Source organism: Pongo abelii, chromosome 12 (genome assembly GCF_028885655.2).
Source record: "Pongo abelii isolate AG06213 chromosome 12, NHGRI_mPonAbe1-v2.0_pri, whole genome shotgun sequence".
NCBI lineage: Eukaryota > Metazoa > Chordata > Mammalia > Primates > Hominidae > Pongo > Pongo abelii.
Genome location: NC_071997.2, coordinates 67,831,791 through 67,852,416, shown reverse-complemented (window position 1 = coordinate 67,852,416; position 20,626 = coordinate 67,831,791). Strand labels below are relative to the sequence as shown.

Genomic DNA, 20,626 nt, shown 5'->3' with positions numbered 1-20,626 from the left:
TTGAAAGATCTTGTTCTATGTAATCTGTCCCCTCCAAAAATATTTTTTTTTTTTTTACAGGTGTAAATTAATTATTTGAAAGCAACTGAACAATGGAGCCAGACATCATTCGAATGTACTCTTCATCCCCACCACCATTAGACAATGGAGCAGAGGATGATGATGATGATGAATTTGGGGAATTTGGTGGGTTTTCAGAAGTTAGCCCTTCTGGTGTAGGGTTTGTTGATTTCGATACACCAGATTATACTCGTCCCAAGGAAGAGTTTGTACCTTCAAACCATTTTATGCCAATTCATGAATTCTCAGAAAATGTAGATAGCCTTACAAGCTTTAAGTCCATTAAAAATGGTAATGATAAGGACATCACTGCTGAACTTTCTGCTCCTGTGAAAGGACAGTCTGATGTTTTACTTTCTACCACCAGCAAAGAAATAATTTCATCTGAAACGTTAGATACTTCCATTGATGGCATGGAAAAACCAGGAAATTTAAATAAAGTAGTGGAGCAGAGACAGAATGTTGGAACACTTGAAAGTTTCTCTCCAGGAGATTTTAGAACTAATATGAATGTTGTTCATCAAAACAAGCAGTTAGAGAGCTGCAATGGTGAAAAGCCTCCTTGTCTGGAGATTCTAACAAATGGGTTTGCAGTGTTGGAAACTGTAAATCCTCAGGGAACAGATGATCTGGACAATGTAGCTGATTCAAAGGGACGGAAGCCTCTTAGCACTCATAGCACTGAGTATAATTTAGACTCTGTACCTAGTCCTGCTGAGGAATTTGCAGATTTTGCCACATTTTCCAAAAAGGAAAGGATACAATTAGAAGAAATAGAATGTGCAGTTTTAAATGATAGAGAAGCACTAACCATTCGGGAAAACAATAAAATTAATAGAGTCAATGAACTGAATTCTGTAAAAGAAGTGTCTTTGGGTAGAAGCTTGGATAACAAAGGAGACACTGATGGAGAGGATCAGGTTTGTGTTTCAGAAATAAGCATAGTGACTAACAGAGGTTTCAGTGTTGAAAAACAAGGCCTTCCAACACTGCAACAGGATGAATTTTTACAGTCAGGTGTTCAGTCAAAGGCTTGGAGTTTGGTAGACTCAGCTGATAATTCAGAAGTCATTAGGAGAGAACAATGTAAAACTGAAGAAAAACTTGACTTATTTACTTCTAAATGTGCTCACCTATGCATGGATTCTGTTAAAACTTCTGATGATGAAGTTGGTTCTCCCAAAGAAGAAAGTAGAAAGTTTACTAATTTCCAAAGCCCAAACATTGACCCCACAGAAGAAAATGATTTGGATGATTCTTTAAGTGTAAAAAATGGTGATAGTAGTAATGACTTTGTGACTTGCAATGATATCAATGAAGATGATTTTGGTGATTTTGGTGACTTTGGCACTGCCAGTGGCTCAACTCCACCTTTTGTTACTGGTACTCAAGATTCAATGAGTGATGCCACTTTTGAAGAGTCTTCAGAGCACTTTCCACATTTTAGTGAACCAGGTGATGACTTTGGAGAATTTGGGGATATAAATGCTGTTTCTTGCCAAGAGGAGACAATATTAACAAAGTCAGACCTAAAACAGACTTCTGATAATTTATCAGAAGAATGTCAATTGGCAAGAAAATCTAGTGGAATAGGCACTGAACCTGTTTCAAAACTTAAAAATGGGCAAGAAGGTGAGTTTGGACATTTTGATTCTGTGCCAAATATTCAGGATGACTGCAATGGTTTTCAAGACTCTGATGATTTTGCAGACTTCAGTTCAGCTGGTCCTAGCCAAGTTGTAGATTGGAATGCTTTTGAGGATGAACAAAAAGATAGTTGTTCTTGGGCTGCTTTTGGAGACCAGCAGGCTACTGAATCTCATCATCGAAAGGAAGCCTGGCAGTCACATAGGACAGATGAAAATATTGATACTCCAGGAACCCCCAAAACGCACAGTGTACCTTCAGCAACTTCCAAAGGAGCAGTTGCTAGTGGCCATTTACAGGAATCAGCCACTTCAGTTCAGGTATTTACTAATTTTCTCTATTTTGTATGATGTATTAATTGTTGTGGAAGCTTCTAATTTTAGCTTTTCAAAAAATATTTTTTCAACTGAGTACCTGTTAAAGGAGTCTCGTTATGATGTATAATGCCTGTCTGATTTGTGGGTTGGTTACATTTTTCACAACCCTTTGGGAAACTACAAATAGTCCTATAGTAAAGCACAGTAAGATTTTTCTTTATCTCAATGAGTTTCGTTAATATTTACAGATATTCATCAACTTGGATTTTTTGGTGACTATAAATACCATATATGTTTAAAAAAAAAAAACCCACACTTATTAGCTAATTGACAGTTCCAGTAAATCCTTCAGTATTACCCTTTACAGTGATTTTAAAAGAAGGTTAAACTGAGATTTGGATCTTTTTTTTTAAGCTTAAGAATAAAATGTTAATTTTTTCTATCAAAGACCTAGGAAATTCAAGTATGGTTTTGATTCCAGGAGAGAACAAGCAGAATTTGAAACCTCATTCTGTGTCAAAGTCTATAGTGAATTGAAGAACAGAGAAACAACTAGAAAAAAGCAAATTTTTCTTTTTCCTCATAATTTAGCAGCTACTAAAAGACTTGGGGTGAGGGTATGAGATGAATTAAGGTTTAGTCCTAAAATAAGAAACAACTATAGGTTCACTTATTGTAGTTGTATTTATTTGCCTATACTTTCTTACAAATGTACTTGTTAGCTCTTCGTAGAGAGTAGGTGTGTCAGGGAGAATATTTTTACCCCTTACCTCCTATACATTATCCTTTTTTGATTCAGACTCTTTCAGAAAAGATTCATTAAGATTCACTTTGACCTAAAGTAGCCCCTAGAGGTGTAGCTTGATATCTAGGTTGTTCCCCAGTCCAGAGTTCTACTCTGTGCTAAATTTTACCTTTTTTCAACTCCAGGGGTGTGGAAGAGGGCACTCCCTTGAACCTCACTACCTTATACTGACAATTGATATATGTAACTAACACCTGATCCACAAGCTTATTTTAAATATACCGTTAATAAATTCAGAATCTACAAACTTTATTTCTCCAGTTATCTTTTGCTAAGAAAACCATTTTCAATTGGAAATCTTTCCAAAGTCTTTGTAATTGAAATAGTTACATTTCATTGCCTTGATAACTTTGAGACAGTAAGATATTAGAGAAATTATGGTATTACCAGTTGGTGTGCATAGCTAATCGCTTTTTAGTTGGCTTTTGTGTCTAAGTAGTTTAATTTGCTAATTCAGTTATTACATGGTTTGGCTAATGTGTATTATTCCTATTGAGCAATTCATTATTTAGGCAGAACCTTGCCACTTTAAACAAGAAGTGAACTAATTATGATGCTAAATGAGGACTGTTGCTTTTGACCTAACCCTTTCCCTATTTAGTTTCATCTCACTAGAGGATAGGGTGACACTGGTATTGGGTGATCTTTAATTTGTAGCCTTAGAACTTTTAACATCATCAGATAATGAATTTTTAAAAGTGTGACCACTCAAGTAGGAATTTCTTGCATCATACAAGTTGATTGAAGTTATTTATGTATAATTTGATAACTGGATATAGGAGATAATAAAGCATATGGGCTTCATGGAATCTGACAGATTTGAGTTTGAATTTTGACCCAGCCTCTTAAGCCTTATGATTTTGCATAGGTTACTTCTGAACTCAGCTGTATATACAAAGAAGATAATATCTACTTCAGAGAACTTTTGTGAATATAAAAGGAAATTTTAAAACGAGTGAAAAAATCAATCTGCTAGACAATAAGAATTTTATAGTATGATTCTTTTTTTTTATACAAATAAAACAGAAACTGTATAGATGGGGCAAGATGCGTTAAGAGTTTCTGAGACCAGGCGCATTGGCTCATGCCTGTAATCACAGCACTTTGGGAGGCTGAAGTGGGTGGATCACTTGAGGTCAGGAGTTCTAGCCCTGCCTGGCCAACATGGTGAGACCCTGTCTCTACTAAAAGTACAAAAATTAGCTGGGCGTGGTGACGTGCATCTGTAATCCCAGCTACTCAGGAGGCTGAGACAGGAGAATAACTTGAACCCAGCAGGTGGAGGTTGCAGTGAGCCGAGATCACACCACTGCATTTCTGCCTAGGCTGCAGAGAGAGACTGTCACACACACACACACACACACACACACACACACACAAACACACACACAAGACTTCCTTAGATTTGTTTGACTCAGGCCTCGTGCTTCTATTTTTGCTAATGGGTTATGGAAAATGAACAGAATTTGGATGTTGGGAATGAGAAACTGCTGGAGGAGGCCAGAAGAAGTTTGGGAAGAAAGTTGAAGTAGTGAAATGGGTAAACCCTGCTGAGTAAGTGACTGAGTCAGAAGTGGAGAAAGATTGAACAAAGACTCTCGTTCTTACCCTGCTGTTGTGAAGGAGAGTTGCGGCTGGCACTTTCTTTCTTGGGCTTCAGATTCTGCTAGAAGAGTGCATTAATTTAGCCCTTTTGGAGAGGATTAGATTTATTAGTATTTTTCTTAAAATGTTTTCTCTAGTTGCTCCGGACAATGTTCGGAACAGCACAGAATTCCTCACTTTTTTTTTTTTTTTTTTGGAGACAGAATCTTGCTCTGTCACCCAGGCTGGAGTGCAATGGCACCATCTCAGCTCACTGCAGCCTCCGCCTCCCAGGTTCAAGCAGTTCTCCTGCCTCAGCTTCCCTAGTAGGTGGGACTACAGGCCTGTGCCACCACACCCAGCTAATTTTTGTACTTTTATTGGAGATGGGGTGTCACCATATTGGCCAGGCTGATCTCGAACTCCTGACCTCAGGTGATCCACCCGGCTTGGCCTCCCAAAGTGCTGGGATTACAGGCGTGAACCACCGTACCTGGCCTCCTCACATATTAATAACAGTAAGCATTAAGTTTTTTAGTGGTAAAAGTTGAAATGATTTATTCCTGTTTAATCTTACCTGGATGCCACAAGTGTCCTGAACAAAATGCCATCAAGTGGTTTTGTCCGAATTTTGCTTTGACAGAACGTGAGTGTTTTAGAATTCAGAGCTTAATTAAACAAACATGGCAATTTGATTTAATTTGTTTGATTAAACAAGCATGGAAAACAAATCTTTGTTTTGTGAAGTCAGACAAATGGTATAGTTGGTCATTTCAGATTTCTTCCACTTTTCACTATTTGGTATGTGACATTGTCCAGGTCCCCATTTCTTAGCACTTTCCTATTTTTAGCCCACCAAAAAGATATCTTAAAATGTTAATAAATATGTCTTCGTTGGGGTTAGTGCAATAATTTGTTACTTAGGTAGCGAAAAGTCAAGCAAGAATTCTTTCAAAATGAAAAAAAATGTTCTTAGTCTAATTCTCAGCTGTGGGTCCAGCCAGTCTCAGAGGGTTCAAGCTTTGATGTAAAAGCCATACATGAACATTATTGAGAAATAGATATCTTGTCCCTTCGGTGAATAATTTTTTCTGAGAACCTGAAGTTTAGTATATTTCATTCTTTTGTTAACATTTGTATAAATTGTAGAGAAGGTAAGTAGTGGTATCTCCATTATACGAATGAGAACGAGGTCTTCACTTTTTGGCTAAAGATTTAAAACAACAAAATGCCAACAACAACAACAACAAAACCTTCCTTACATTTCAAAGCAGTCCTTTTTTATGAGTGTTATTTTAACAATTTTTTTTCTGTCCTGGGAAGCCAGGAAATTTTTTTTTTAACTTTTTTGTTTCAGAAAGAAATCTTGATTGAAATAGCCAAAATGCCTGTTTCATAGATACATGATAAAAGAGGTAATGAATGTCATAAGCACTGCATTTAACCCTGAGGTTTTGTAAAATTTTAAAATATTGTTCCGGATATCATTTAGAAATTTAGGTAATGGGTAAGTAATCTGTTTATATTAATTGGGTATAGAAAAGGAGGCTATGAGTTATTTTTTATTAGACATCCCATTGATAATGCTACAGGGAAAATGCTATTAGCTGAAGATTTGTTTTGAGAGCTTTGAAAGTCAAGTGCCACCGAAAAGAAGAGAATTACTAATACCTTGGCTTGTGTTAGTTCAAGATTAAGTTACTGGTTTGTTTTGTTTTTGAGACGGAATCTTGCTGTGTCGCCCAGGCTGGAGTGCAGGTGCAATCTCGGCTCACTGCAGCCTATGCCTCCTGAGTTCAAGCAAGTCTCGTGCCTCAGCCTCCCAAGTAGCTGTGATTACAGGCATAGAAACTCAGCGTTCTTAAACTGAATATAACCAGTCCTACCTTTTCATCTTCACTTATTTAGTCATCTAGCTAATATTTATGCAGGTTTTCTGTCCTGTGAACATTGGAACATACAACTGAAAACAGAAGTAAGCAACAAAATAAGAGAATTAAGATGTAAGACTTTAGCTTTCCTTATAGATCTTTCCTTACTTAACTATTTGGATAGAATTTCCTTTTGCTATTTTTCCTCAGAAAATTTGACTATCTGGTGTTTAATTTCAAAATAGAAATGCTTTATTAGATTTATTCAGAAACTATACAGAAGGGAAAAATCATGTTTAGATCTGGTGAATATTACAGCTGGTCACTCTTTATACAGCTTGAAATTGGGGATTGGTAAGTATACAGTTGTAGATTGTACTTCATAGCTTACTTAATATTTAATGGTGCTGCAGCATAAGATATCCTCTTAAATGGAAGATTAAATTACCCAGTGGATTTTAATGTTTCTTCTAAACTTCTACTTGAGTGTGAAACCTAATGCTATCAATACTAAAACTATTGATATTAATCAACTTCTTTCCCTAAGCAAGAAAGGAAAACTAACTGGAAATAAGTTGAAGGAATATCAGGAGTTACCTTAAATATAAAATACTTAAGTCATTACTTAATATCCTTGATAGGGTCTTGGAAACTGCAACTTTAAGTGAAAGGACATATAACAAAACCAATTTTGCCATAGGCTAACTGATATAAACAAGAGTTAAGTTTCTATGGCATCTTTCTGGTCACAGAAACATCACTGAACCTCTAAATAAAGACCCAAAGCACTTCTAGTATTAAACATTGAAATAAATGTGAGCTATACTTACATTTAAGAAAGATTACAAAGAACAAGAAACATAATTACTTACCCAGTTTTTGGTGAATCAGTGAGTGACACCACTCATAGTGGTGCCGGGTAAAATCAAGGGATAAACGTTTGCAAAGCAAAAATGATCTAAGAAGCACCTCCTACCACCATACAATTCAAAAACAATCACAAATCTGGCAGGCTCACTGGGCACTTTCATACTGCATAATTTATTGCTGTGCATTTGTATGATTATTGTAGACTTCACGAATGTTTATTTTGTAATTTATTCTTTTTGCAATCTACTTATTCCAGCTCAGGGTCACCAGTGGCCGAAGCCTATCCCTCTAGCTCAGGGTACAAGGCTGAAACTATTCCTGGCCTGGATGCCATTCCATTGCAGGGCACACACACACACATACCAGCACTCACGCAGACTGGAACAATTTAGACAATCTAATGTACACATCTTTAGGATCTATAAGGAAACTGGCATACCCAGAAAAAAAACCCATGTGGACATGCGGAAAATGGGCAAACTCCACACAGGGCAGCCAGGAATCAGTTGTTTTTCTCATCAACATTACAACAAAATGACATTATTCAAGGACCTGCTGTCCTTTAAAGGAGATAGGCATTTGAATGGCATAAGAACCAGATTCTGGGGTCCTGTGTACACCTCTCTGGAAAGCTGAATGAGACTTGCAATACACTTAATCTCTTTATGCCCAGATGTAGTCATTTATAAAATAGAGGTGTATTAGTTGGAGTTCTCCAGATAAACAGAACCAATAGGGTATGTGTGGAGGTTAGGGAGGGGAGGTAGTAGAGAGATTATTGGAAATTGAGAAGTTCCAAAAGCCACAGTGCATAAGCTGATGGTGTAGTTCCAGTCTGAGTCCAAAGGCCTAAGAACCAGGAGAGCAGTGGTGTAAGTTCCAGCCCAGAAGCCAGCAGGCTTAAGATCCAAGAAGAGCTGATTTTTTAGTTCAAGTCCAACTGAAGTACCACCTCAAAATCAGGCAGAAGTTCCTTAGCCTTTTTGTTCTATTCAGGTCTTCAGCTGATTGGGTGAGGCCTACCCACATTAGGGAGGGCAATCTGCTTTAGTCAGATTACCACTTCAAATCTTAATCTCATCTAGAAACACCCACACAGGTACTCCCAGAATAACATGTTTTTGCGTTTTTGGTTTGTTTGTTTTTGAGACAGGGTCCCATTCCGTTGCCCAGGCTGGAGTGTAGTGGCATGGTCTCTGCTCACTGCAGCCTCCACCTCTTGGTTTCAAGCAGTCCTCCCACCTCAGCCTCTCTAGTAGCTGAGACTACAGGCGTGTGCTACCACACCTGGCTAATTTTTGTATTTTTTATAGAAACGGGATTTTGCCACATTGCCCAGATGGTCTCCAACTCCTGGGCTCAAGCAATCTGCCTGCCTCTGCCTCCTAGAGTGCTGGGATTATAGGCATGAGCCACCGTGCTCCGCCCCAGAATAATGTTTGACCAAATGTCTGGGCACCCCATGGCCCAGTCAAGTTGACACATAAATTTAACCATCACAAGAGGGAACACCTTACATCCATATATAGCTTTCAGGATTTATGGAAGACTGGAACCTGTTTGTGACTAAAACGTGCCAGTTGAGAAGCTCTGCATTAGATAAAATGGCTTACTTGCACCAATGGATAAAGTGAAATGGCTGCTTATATACCCTGGGACTTTCTTCCACTACCCCCAGACATAAAGACATGACAGAACTAGGAATGAGTAAAAGTTGTCAATTCATACATGAAGCTTTGCCCCACTGATGAATTAAACCATTGGGTAATCATTTTTTGCTTTCCCAGAAACCAAATCTGGTTTAAAAAAATTAAAAATAATTATAAAGACATTCAAGGTAATGAAGGACCCTGATAGAAAAATGAATATATAAGAAATGAGAAAATTGGAAAAGAGGGAAAAGCTATCAAAGCAAGTGTACCTTTGAAGATGTGGTGTAGCCAAGGATGCATTACGACTTTCCTGAGCCCTTTCTCCATAAAATATGTTTTTTGGTTAACAGTAGGAAGTAATAGGGAGGGGCCGGGCATGGTGGCTCATGCCTGTAATCCCAGCACTTTGGGAAGCCAAGGTGGATGTATCACTTGAGGTCAGGAGTTCGAGACCAGCCTGGCCAACATGGTGAAACCCCATCTCTACTAAAACTACAAAAGTTAGCCAGGCATGGTGGTGTGCGGCTGTCATTTGAGCTATTCGGGAGGCTGAGGCAGGAGAATCACTTGAACCTGGAAGACGGAGGTTGCAGTGACCCGAGATTGTGCCACTGCACTCCATCCTGAGCGACAGAGCGAGACTCCATCTTGGGGGAGGAAAAAAAAGAAAGTAATAGGGAGGCAAATCAGAATTTGTGTGGGAGTACCCCCTAGTTCTGGCTCTTATCAGTATACTCACCTATCAGGCTATTTTGAGAGCGAAAGCTCCTGCTTTGGGCTGGTTTCCATTCAGAACGGTTTTTGATAGGTATGAACTAGTCTAAGCACAAGTATACTTCTGTGTAAGTAGCATAGCTCCTCTACTTGGCTTCATAGCATTGGACATTAATAGAGAAAATGAAAAAGGAGGGTATGGTACCTGCCTTGAATAGCATTTGATTTTTAATCCTACATTTATCAGAGCCCCAGTTTTTAAAATGTTTAATAGCCAGATGTGCTGTTTGCCAGGCTTAGAAGTTGGTACTTGTATGAATGAAAAGGTGTGACTGAGTCACATAAACGGTTATTCAGCTAGCCAGTCATCAGTTTATTCCATATTCAAGGGAAACCCAAGGACTATTTTTCCTCTTTATACTTTGAAGATGATGGCATTTAAAATTCAAGTAATTGGGGCTGGGTGTGGTGGCCCACATGTGAAATCCTAGTGCTTTGGGAGGCCAAGACAGGAGGATTGCTTGGAAGAAGGAGTTCAAGACCAGCCTTGGCAACATAGTGAGACCCCATCTCTACAAAAAATAAAAAATAAAAATTAGCCAGGCATGGTGGTGTTCACCTGTGGTCCTAGCTACCCAGGAGGTTGTAGTGACAGGATCGCTCGAGCCCAGAAGTTCAAGGCTGCGGTGAACTGTGATGGCACCACTGCGCTGAAGCCTGAATGAGCTAGTGAGACCATCTCTTAAAACAGAAAAAAAAAATCAAGTAATTGCTGTAAATATTATTTTAATTTGACGTTTAGTTAGTATTGTAACGTCAGCTAAATATTTAGTATGCTAAGTATGTATGCATTTATTTGTTACCTTCATATTCAGAATGCAGCACTGACTCTTTAGTAAGAATTAACAACTAACTTTCTTGAAAACAATGAATTGTAGTGTTAGATGAAATCATTTGCTTTAAGCATAGTTATCACCGCACCATTTAACAGGTAAATCCCTTATCTAATAATGGCTAGAAATGTTTGAAAGACCACAAAAAGTGGGGAAAAACATGATTTAGTGAAAAGAATGTAGGCTTTGGAGTCAGACTTTGGATCAAATATCTGCTGTATGCTATACCACCAGTAAGGCTATGGTACTTACCTGAATCTTCCTGAACTATAGTTTCTTCATCTGTAATATGAAGACAATAATACTTCTGGAGTTTCTTTTAGAAGATTCATGGAGTAATACATGTAGAGTGTCAAGCATAATATGGTATATGGAAGACAAAATTTGGCTATTTTATGTCTTATAATTATTTAAATATGCCCAACCTGTGCATAAAAATGATTTAGATGGCTTACAATAAGATATACTTTTATAAGTAGAACAATTATGCCCCCTGCAGTCCTAAATGAAGGCAAAGTGCTTTTTTTTTTTTTAATCTAGTGCACATTAATACCAACTATGTGCAGGAACCCAGGTACTAGAAATTCAAGAAAAAGACATAGTCCCCGCCCTCAAAGCTCTTGTAATTTTTAGAAATTGGACTTAGAACTGCTTTGATGTCAACATAATATAGTGGTTAAGAGCACCTACACTGAAACTATACTTCCTGGGTAGGAACTCAGCCTCTCCACTTAATATTCATGTGACAACAGGGAAGTTAACCTCTTTCTGCTCTGCTTTTCTCATCCAGGAAATGGAGATAATATTATTACCTCCCTCATATGGTTCTTTTGAAACTTAAATGAGCTAAAATTTGTAAAGCATTTAGAATAATGTCTGCCACATGGTGGGCACTATGTGAGCATTAAATGAAAATTATGATACACGATAGCAAGCTTTTGCAGCTTCTGAGTAGGTTTCAGAGTACATCTTTTGATCTTTTGCTGAATTTAGGCTCCCACTTTCCTGAACTGGGTTAAAATGATATTGTTTGCTTTACTTATACTGCCTTACATGCCTAAGGAAACTAGAGCTCAGCCAGTGTCACTTCACCAATTCTAAATAATAAAGTATCTATTTTTTGGAATTTTACATCTAATTCAAGTCCACATGTACTGTAATATGTTAATAAATGTCACTGTTTGGTGCAACCTTTTCCTGCATTAATCTGCTACAAGGAGTTTGAAGATTTGTGTTGTGCCCCCACCTAATCAAAACCAGTAGATTTCCCATTATGGCTACATATACTCTGTATTGAAATAGGAGTTCACATAAGCAGAGTAATATAAGCAAAGTTCCTTTTTACTCATAAGAAGAAATCCAAGTTTAATATTTTACTTTAACTTGAGTTTTGATGTGATACTGAATTTTACTACTGATTTATTTGCATATGTTAAACTATCCTTGGCTGATGTTGAGAGGATGGTTGTATTTTAAAACAGATTAAACTAATATATGTACCCCCAAAAAATTTTTGAAAAACAAACTTGAAACCTTTACCACTCTCACAGTTTTGATACACCTTTTATTCCAAGTGCTCAAATTTTATGTTCAAAATAGCAATGATTTCTTTAAAAAGTTAGTGTCTGATCACAATCTGTTTGGGAAAATCTATTTCCTGAAAAAAACCTGTCTGGTCATAAGAGAAACTGTTCTTGTGGTAGGTTATTTTAACTTCTCTTCTTCTGAGTATTATATTAGTTATATTCTTGTAACTGTTCTACTTACCAAGTTATTTGGACTATGTTACATCACATTTTTGAATGTTTAACTTTATTGTGCTTCTTGGAAAGCAAAGTACTCTTTTTGAGATGGAGTCTTGCACCTCTGCCTCCCAGGTTCAAGTGATTCTCCTTGCCTGGGCCTCCCCAAGTAGCTGGGATTACAGGCACCCGCCACCACGCCCAGCTAATTTTTTTGTACTTTAGTAGAGACAGGGTTTCACATTGTTGGTCAGGCTGGTGTCGAACTCCTGACCTTGTGATCTGCCTGCCTCGGCCTCCCAAACTGCTGGGATTACAGGCATGAGCCACCGCTCCCAGCTGAGAAGCAAAGTATTCTTAATGCCTAATGTGTGGTTTATACATTTTGTGTTTCATAATGCAATCAAGATTTAAGTCATAATGCCAGTAAGCCAACCACCAATATCCAAAATTTAAACTACAAGGAGTAACTATAGCAGGTTTCATTTAAATAAGAGACTCTTAAAAATAGATACTTAAAAACTAGGTACTTTTTTTTCCCCCAACTCAATAGGATGACCTTGGGAAGGATGCAAAATGCTAGATTATTTAATTTCTTGTTATATCATAATATGGTAGAAATTGATAAATTGAGATAAGTATTTTCATAGTGATTTAGAATGCTAAATCATGGTAGAGAAACATTCTTAGTGAGCTTTGATTCTAGTTTTGACACTCATTTATTTCATTCCCTGGCAAGCCACCTGTGTCTATATGTATCATTTGTATAATAACAGTAGTAATGATAAAAGCTGCCACCTCTGACACCCTGGGTGCCAAATATTTAATCCTCTAAATTATCATCCACCTCGTGAGGTAGATAGACCCTGATATCTCCAGATTATAAATGCAGAAACTGGGCAGAAACTGTGGCAGACACCTATAATCCCAGTTACTTGGGAGGCTAAGGCAGCAGAATCGCTTGAACCTGGGAGGCCAAGGTTGCAGTGAGCCGAGATCGCACCACTGCACTGCAGCCTCGGTGACAGAGTAAGACTCCGTCTCAAAAAAGTAAAAAATAAAAATAAATAAATGCAGAAACTGGAGTCTTAGCCCTTGGATCTATAGCCCTCTATTGAAGTGTTATCATACCAGTCATTTACTTACTGGAATTAACTAGTAGTAAGTTAAATTTGGCCTTATTTATTACCCAAAACAAGATAGTGGTGAGAAACTCATTACAGGATGCCCTTACCACCAAACTGGTCTTATGGAAATTGATATACTTTTTTTTTTTTTTGAGAACAAGTCTTGCTCTGTCACCCAGGCTGGACTACAGTGGCATGATCTCAGCTCACTGCCACCTCCACCTCCCCTGGTTCAAGCGATTCTCATGTCTCAACCTCCTGAGTAGCTGGGACTACAGGCGTGTGCCACCATCCCCTGCTAATTTTTGTATTTTTAGTAGAGACAGGGTTTCACCATGTTGGCCAGGCTGGTTTCAAACTCCTGAGCTCAAGCAGTCCACCCGCCTCGGCTTCCCAAAGTGCTGGGATTACAGGCGTGAGACACTGCAGCTGGCTGGAAATTGATACACTTTTAAAAATAAAATGTCAGACTAAATTTAATAAAAATCTTTGGGCTGGGCGCGGTGGCTCACACCTGTAATCCCAGCACTTTGGGAGACCGAGGTGGGTGGATCACGAGGTCAGGAGATGGAGACCATCCTGGCTAACACGGTGAAACACTGTCTACTAAAAATACAAAAATTAGCTGGGCGTGGTGGTGGGCACCTGTAGTCCCAGCTACTCGGGAAGCTGAGGCAGGAGAATGGCGTGAACCTGGAAGGCAGAGCTTGCAGTGAGCCGAGATTGCACCACTGCACTCCAACCTGGGTGACAGAGCGAGACTCCATCTCAAAAAAAAAAGACTTTGTTCATTCTATTAGTTGCTGAATTATTGAGGAGTTTCCCTCCTTGTGTTGGGCAATGCTGTTAGTGGGTTCTGGTTATTTATTATTTACTGCTCTACCTCAAGGGGCAAACCATGACCCACAGGACAAATCTCCTGCTGCCTGTTTTTGTAAATAAGTTTCATTGGAACATACCTATGCCTATTCCTTTACATATGGCCTACAAGGCCTAACATATTTACTGTCTGGCTCTCTATAGAAAAGATTGCTAATCTCCTGCTCTATCTTATTCAACATAAGATTTGAAGCAAACTAATGTAATATCTGATCCTAAACATATATGAAACTTTCTTTAGAAATTTCCATTCAACTTATATCCTTTTTTGCGTCAGCTTCATTCCACTCATTTGAGAATTTTACTGGTGTCTTGACACCTGGCAGTTGTGTGTAACATTGCCCAAGTGGTTGGATGTGTTTTAGGGTCATTTCTTTCTTCCTGTGGTAAACTTTTTTTTCCTATCCCATTAAAAAGATAACAAAGAGGATACAAGAAAGATTTAATTTACAGAGAAATAAAATTTGGCCATGTTAGTTTTTTGTTTACCTTCCCTGCCCAGGAGGAGCCAATCATGTATCCAATTAGGTGGTTATCTGATCCCTTTGAAAATAATGTCTGTCCGTTCCCTCTGTTGAGGCAAGTGAGAGCAAGGGCCCCTTGACGCACTCAAGTTTCACAAGCGTTGGGATCTGGAGGCTGCCCTTTACTTAGGGTTCATAATTGATAGTGAGAACCTTTTCCAATATCACACACATGAATATAATTATGATGTGAGAGTAACTGTTGTAGAATTACAAAAGAGTACCCTGAGACTAATTATGCAGTGTTAAGTTTTTGCTCTGATACAGCTTCCAAAAGAGATTTGGGTTCAGAAAATGTTATGAATTTTTTTTTTTTTAATTTTCCTGGGTGCTCACTACACTACAAAACAGAAATCAAGCATCAACTTGTTTTTGTTACTTGGCAGGAAGTACCACCATGATGTGGCATTTTGCTTGTACAGTCTGTGTCAATTCAATAGTAAACTTAATCTTACAACAGGCTTTAACTTAATAACAATTTGTATTCCTAGTTGATGTTTAAATGGTAAATTGGGCTAAATTGGAAAATATATTACATGTATCTGATATAGTTAGGAAAATAGGAATGAATGTTACTGTAGGTTGCACATGTATAGTAAACCTAGTGGTACCAAAACTAGGTTGATCTAAATCCAGCAAGTTTTAGTTAATAAAAATACTTTTAAAAAAAAAGCCAAGAAATGTAACTGTTTGTTCTTGGTGGAAATACTCTGGGGAATATGCAGGCTTTACTTGGGAGAAAGGTAGTATTCTATTCAAAAATATACATGCAACAAAGATGAGTAGAGAAATGGAATTTCTAAAAGATAATACATATCACCAAAATGATGAATGAGCTTTTGAATTTTTTATCAGTAAAAATTGAGACATTCTTTCCTACTTTGGTTTGTACTATTAGCAGCAAAGATATTTCCAAAAGGCTATCAAAATTCATGTTTATGTCCAAAAAAAGATTGTTTAGCTATAATAGCATAATACTTCTCACAAGCATCCAATCTTATTGTTCCTAAATCTAGAGTAGATGAGTGGTAGTAAGAGACATTCCAGTGTGGTGGAAAGAATATAAATGCTCTCTGGGTTTTTTTGGTTTTGCTTTGGGCAGATTATTCAAACATTGAGATTGCTTTCTCACTGTACAATTGGGTAATTTCTTTTTTGTAGAATTTTGTAATAGATTAAGAAAATGCATGTAAAGTAGCAGGTATATTGCTTGGCACATTGCTTTTACTTGCCAGCTACGTAGCTCATCATCATCATTTAAATTAATCATTTAGAGTGATTGTTTCATGAGTAGTTGTGTTCTTTTCACTCAGTGTTTTCTGATGGTTCTCTTCCTCTCTTACAGTAGTGGACAGGGTGTGCGTGTGTTTGCATTTTAATGCTATAACTATGATATCAAAATTAAATGAAAATAAACTTTTGGGGGGTGTTTTGATGCAGACAGCTTTATTAAACCGCCTGGAGCGAATTTTCGAAGCATGTTTTCCTTCCATACTTGTCCCTGATGCTGAAGAGGAAGTTACTTCCCTGAAGCACTTGCTGGAAACAAGCACTTTGCCAATAAAAACGAGAGAGGCCTTACCTGAAAGTGGGTAAGTAGGAGACTGTTTTTAGATAGCATGTGTTTTTGTTATTTTTAGTAGTTCTAATTTATAAGTTTATCTTAAAACATTAAGGTTCAGGCTGGGCGCAGTGGATCACCTGAGGTCAGGAGTTTGAGACCAGCCTAGCCAACATGGTGAAACCCTGTCTCTACTAAAAATACAAAAAATTAGCAGGGTGTGGTGGCGCATGCCTGTAATCCCAGCTACTTGGGATTGAGGTTGAGGCACAAGAGTCGCTGGAACCCAGAAGACGGAGGTTGCAGTGAGCCAAGATCACTGCACTCCAGCCTCACTGACAGAGCAAGACTCTATCTCCAAAAAAAAAAAAATTAAGGCTCAAAAACATTGTGTCAAAACCTAAACTCCCTGCCTCTTTACTTTTGAGCTATTTCTTTTTATATTTCTAAATCAATAATCAGTTGATGTTATATATTATTTTTTGACTTCTTAGAATGAAAACTGAAAATTTAGATCTTACCTCTGCTATTCTCCTCCCCTCATCTTCCCCATGTATCAGTTTTTGGTTAATTTCTTATTTGGCATTTTCATTATTATAATCACATATGTATTGTTGACTCTTAAGCCACTGTTTTCTTTATAGTACAACTTCTTCCTGGACTTCTCTTTTTCATTAATGTTTCCCTACCCTTTAAGAGCTTGTTCATACACTTGTGATCCAACACCTTATCATTTTGCTCCCATCTAGAATGGTTTCAGTCTGGGCTTACACATACATTGGGGACTTCCCTTCACTTAGATCCCATTTTGGTGGAGCATATCCTCCAATAGCCTTCTGAGAAAAAAGATAGATGGGAGGTAAATTTTAATTCTATTCTCACATTTAATTTATAGTTTAAGATCTCTTTGTTGCTGATATTCTGAAATTTCACAGTGAAATACCTTTTTTTCTTTGAGACAGTCTTACTCTGTTGCCCAGGCTGGAGTGATCTCAGCTCACTGCAACCTCTGCCTCCTGGGTTCAAGCAGTTCTCCTGCCTCAGCCTCCCGAGTAGCTGGGATTACAGGCACCCACCACCATGCCTGGCTAATTTTTTGTATTTTTTATTAGAGATGGGGCTTCACCATGTTGGCCAGGCTGGTCTAGAACTCCTGACCTCAGGTGATCCGCCTGCCTCGGCCTCCCAAATTGCTGGGATTACAGGCGTGAGCCACCGTGCCCGGCCTAACTTAGTTATTTTTCTAGTGACTATAAGTATTGGCTCTTGATTTCATTCAAATAGTTACACACTTACGTTGGACCCAAGAGTAATTGGAATGTGTATTATGTCACAGCCATATTATAAGTAGAACTCATGGTGAAAGTTATTGAATAACCTATTGTTGATGGCTTCATCATGGCCTTTGCAGGGAATTGCTAGATGTGTGGACTGAGCTACAGGATATCCATGATGCACATGGCTTGAGATACCAGTGGGGCGGCTCCCATAGCAACAAGAAGCTTTTGTGCTCCTTGGGAATAGACACCCGAAACATTGTGAGTTTGTTAGTACCTTGAAAAATCTTTTAATCAACCTGTGGATGTTTTAAAATTGTTATACTTCTGTTTAAGCTGTGGTAAGCTAGTTCCTCAGAAAATAAATATTTGGTTTAAATGTTCATTTATATTGAATGTGCTGACTTTTAAACATCAATCTACCTAAATTTTTCTCTAATCAATACTTATTTTTAGAAAAAAATGTTTTAGTAGTTTTTCTTAAATATAAAATGAAGGAATTGGACTGGGAGATAAAATAACCCGTATGGGCAATTTTTAAGTTTCATTAATTTATCATTCCCAATATATGTAATAAAACATCTCAAGCATATTTGGAAACTATTTCATTGTATGATAGATTATTCTCTAAATATATGTTCTTTCTGTCTAACGTGTGTGTAGCTCTTCACGGGCAATAAGAAGCAGCCTGTTATAGTGCCCATGTATGCAGCAGGATTGGTAAGTACAAAAATCTCTCTGCGTGTATTTATCATTACTGCATCTATTCTGTAAAATCTTAAAATACACTTCTATGTCATGCTATATAAGAGACATTTAGTGTTGGAATCTGAAGGGTATAAATAGATATTTTTTGATCTCATAAATCCCATCAAATATTGATCACAGGACTTTTAAAATATTTCATTAATTACAGATACTGTTTTTAGATTGAAAATTTTTATCTTAGTAATATTAGCATATATAACTGTAAAATGCACCTTTGGAGGATTCTTTTTCTTTTCTAAACTTGCTTTAAAGTAAAAGAAGCTGAAGTATCAGAAGGCCTAAAGATATCATTTGTTTTAATCCAGTTATTAATTTTAAATGCAATATTGAGGCGATAGATGTACATAAAAGCTTAGAAACACCAAATTATAATGAAATGAAAATGAGCCAGGACTCATAATGGGTTCTTAGTTTTTCCATTAATGTTTTAAATGTGTTGAATTTTGTTTTTTCAGATATGCCAGGTAGTCCTGGAAAACTGAGACATTTTCATTCTGTTCCTTCTCAAGACTCAGTCATATTTTAAAGTTTGATGTTTGTGTTTTTTGGTGTGTATTTTTATCAATGAATAAAAATGCCCCATCAAACTAATAGCATTACTATAACCGTTAAATTGGAAATAAGGAAAAAATAATGAAGGAATATTTGGTATAGAATTTATACAACCCATTATATGCATGTGACAATTTGCTGTGGAACTTGACCTTTAAATCTACAAACTTTCTCCATGAATAAGCACTAATTATTGATTTTGAATTGGAACATTTTGATTTGTTTTGTGGAATTTTCTAGAGTTTTGGTTTTTTTAAAATCTGTTTACTCCTTTGTAAATGGTTATCGTGTACTTTAAAAACATTTTGATGATCCCCACGTTGTTTTCTGTTGTAGGTAAATATACTGCTGGACATTTCTTTAACTTTTTGTTTATTTGGATTTCTCTTTTTCTCAAGGAGTAGCAATCCAGAGGTTGTTGATGTTATGGAACTAGGAATTTAATTTGTAGGCACTTTCATTCAGCATATTAGGGGCAGTGACCTACTTAATGCTTATGCGTAGCCTCAGCCCATTAGCCAGTTCTGTAAGGTTTGTGAGAAGTTAGAGGCTAAAGCTTATGCTTTATTTTTCAACCTTTATTAGTAATATTTTTACTATTTCTATGGACTTTTTTTTCCACTTCTTTCCTCCCCCTCCCCCACCCTTTTTTCCGGTTTATTTTCACATCTGTCAGCTCATACCTATGGCTACTATTTCTATAAGCTTTAATTCCAAAGTTTATTTAATGAATATAAATGTATCTCCCCTCCTCCATCTTTGTGATATCTTTCATTTAGAAGCTGTTTTTAAATATTAAGTTTTAATTATAGCTAAATTTACCCATGGTACCTTACACGTATGAGATGTTAAATAATCTTTTGATCTCACCTGGAGAAATAGTACCTGAAGTGATCATTTAAGCCACTGGTTCTCAAACTTTAATGTATATCAGAATCACTTGGAAGACTTGCACCCCCCTACCCCCCGTTTCTTTTTCAGTATTTCTGAGGTAGGCTTGAATTTGCATATCTGACAAGTTCCAAGGTGACGCAGAAGCTGCTGATTGGGGATCACAATTTGAGAACCACTGCTTAAAGTGATCATTCAAATTAAAAAACTTGGCTGAGACTAGTAATTGTTGGCCAAATGTATCATCTCTGCATAAGGGCACACTAGAGAGCCTGTATAATACATATGGTATTGAGTTAGACCATGAACTTATTTCATTTTTCTAGCTGCTCGGTTAAAGCCTTTCAGATGTGCTACTGTTAAGAATTGATTCTGCAAACTGTTTTAGTTAGTTTACACCTATTTTATTGGGGAAGGGCGGAGGCAGGGATTCTCCTGAAAATTTTAGAAATTTACAGATTCTAACATTAAAGACTTAGCAGCTTTGAGGTTTTTTTTGTTTGTTTTTGTTTGTTTTTGTTTTTTTGGCCCAATTAAGGGTGATTTTGTCTAGGATATAACCTTTGAAAAACATTGAAAAGCTTTTCAGATATTATTTTAAAACATGTAACAGTTTGACTTTTTTCAGGTCTAGTTTATGGCCCATTTTGAGTTTGGTAGAGTGTTGATGAAAAATACTGATTTTTTTCCTCTTTATTTCTATAGCCATACTGAACATCTATCTTTCTTACTCAAAAAGCATATTAGGCCGGGCACGGTGGCTCACGCCTGTAATCCTAGCACTTTGGGAGGCCAAGATGGGTGGATCACCTGAGGTCAGGAGTTCGAGACCAGCCTGGCCAACGTGGAGAAACCCCATCTCTACTAAAAAAAATACAAAAAATTAGTCAGA

General features: G+C 37.4%; 1 protein-coding gene across 5 annotated transcripts in view; it reads left to right on the top strand.

Moving 5' to 3' along the window:
• Positions 1–20,626, top strand: part of AFTPH (aftiphilin) — a 67,520-nt gene that overhangs the window by 26,412 nt on the left and 20,482 nt on the right. For all 5 annotated transcript variants that reach the window (XR_002913878.2, XM_024242581.3, XM_024242582.3 and 2 more), the window contains exons 2-5: positions 61–2,027; positions 16,126–16,277; positions 17,658–17,784; positions 18,187–18,243. Coding sequence is in view for 4 of the 5 variants with exons in the window: in XM_024242581.3 (XP_024098349.1) it covers positions 93–2,027; positions 16,126–16,277; positions 17,658–17,784; positions 18,187–18,243 (2,271 nt within the window). In the remaining variant the exon portion in view is untranslated. The remainder of the gene's footprint in view (positions 1–60; positions 2,028–16,125; positions 16,278–17,657; positions 17,785–18,186; positions 18,244–20,626) is intronic.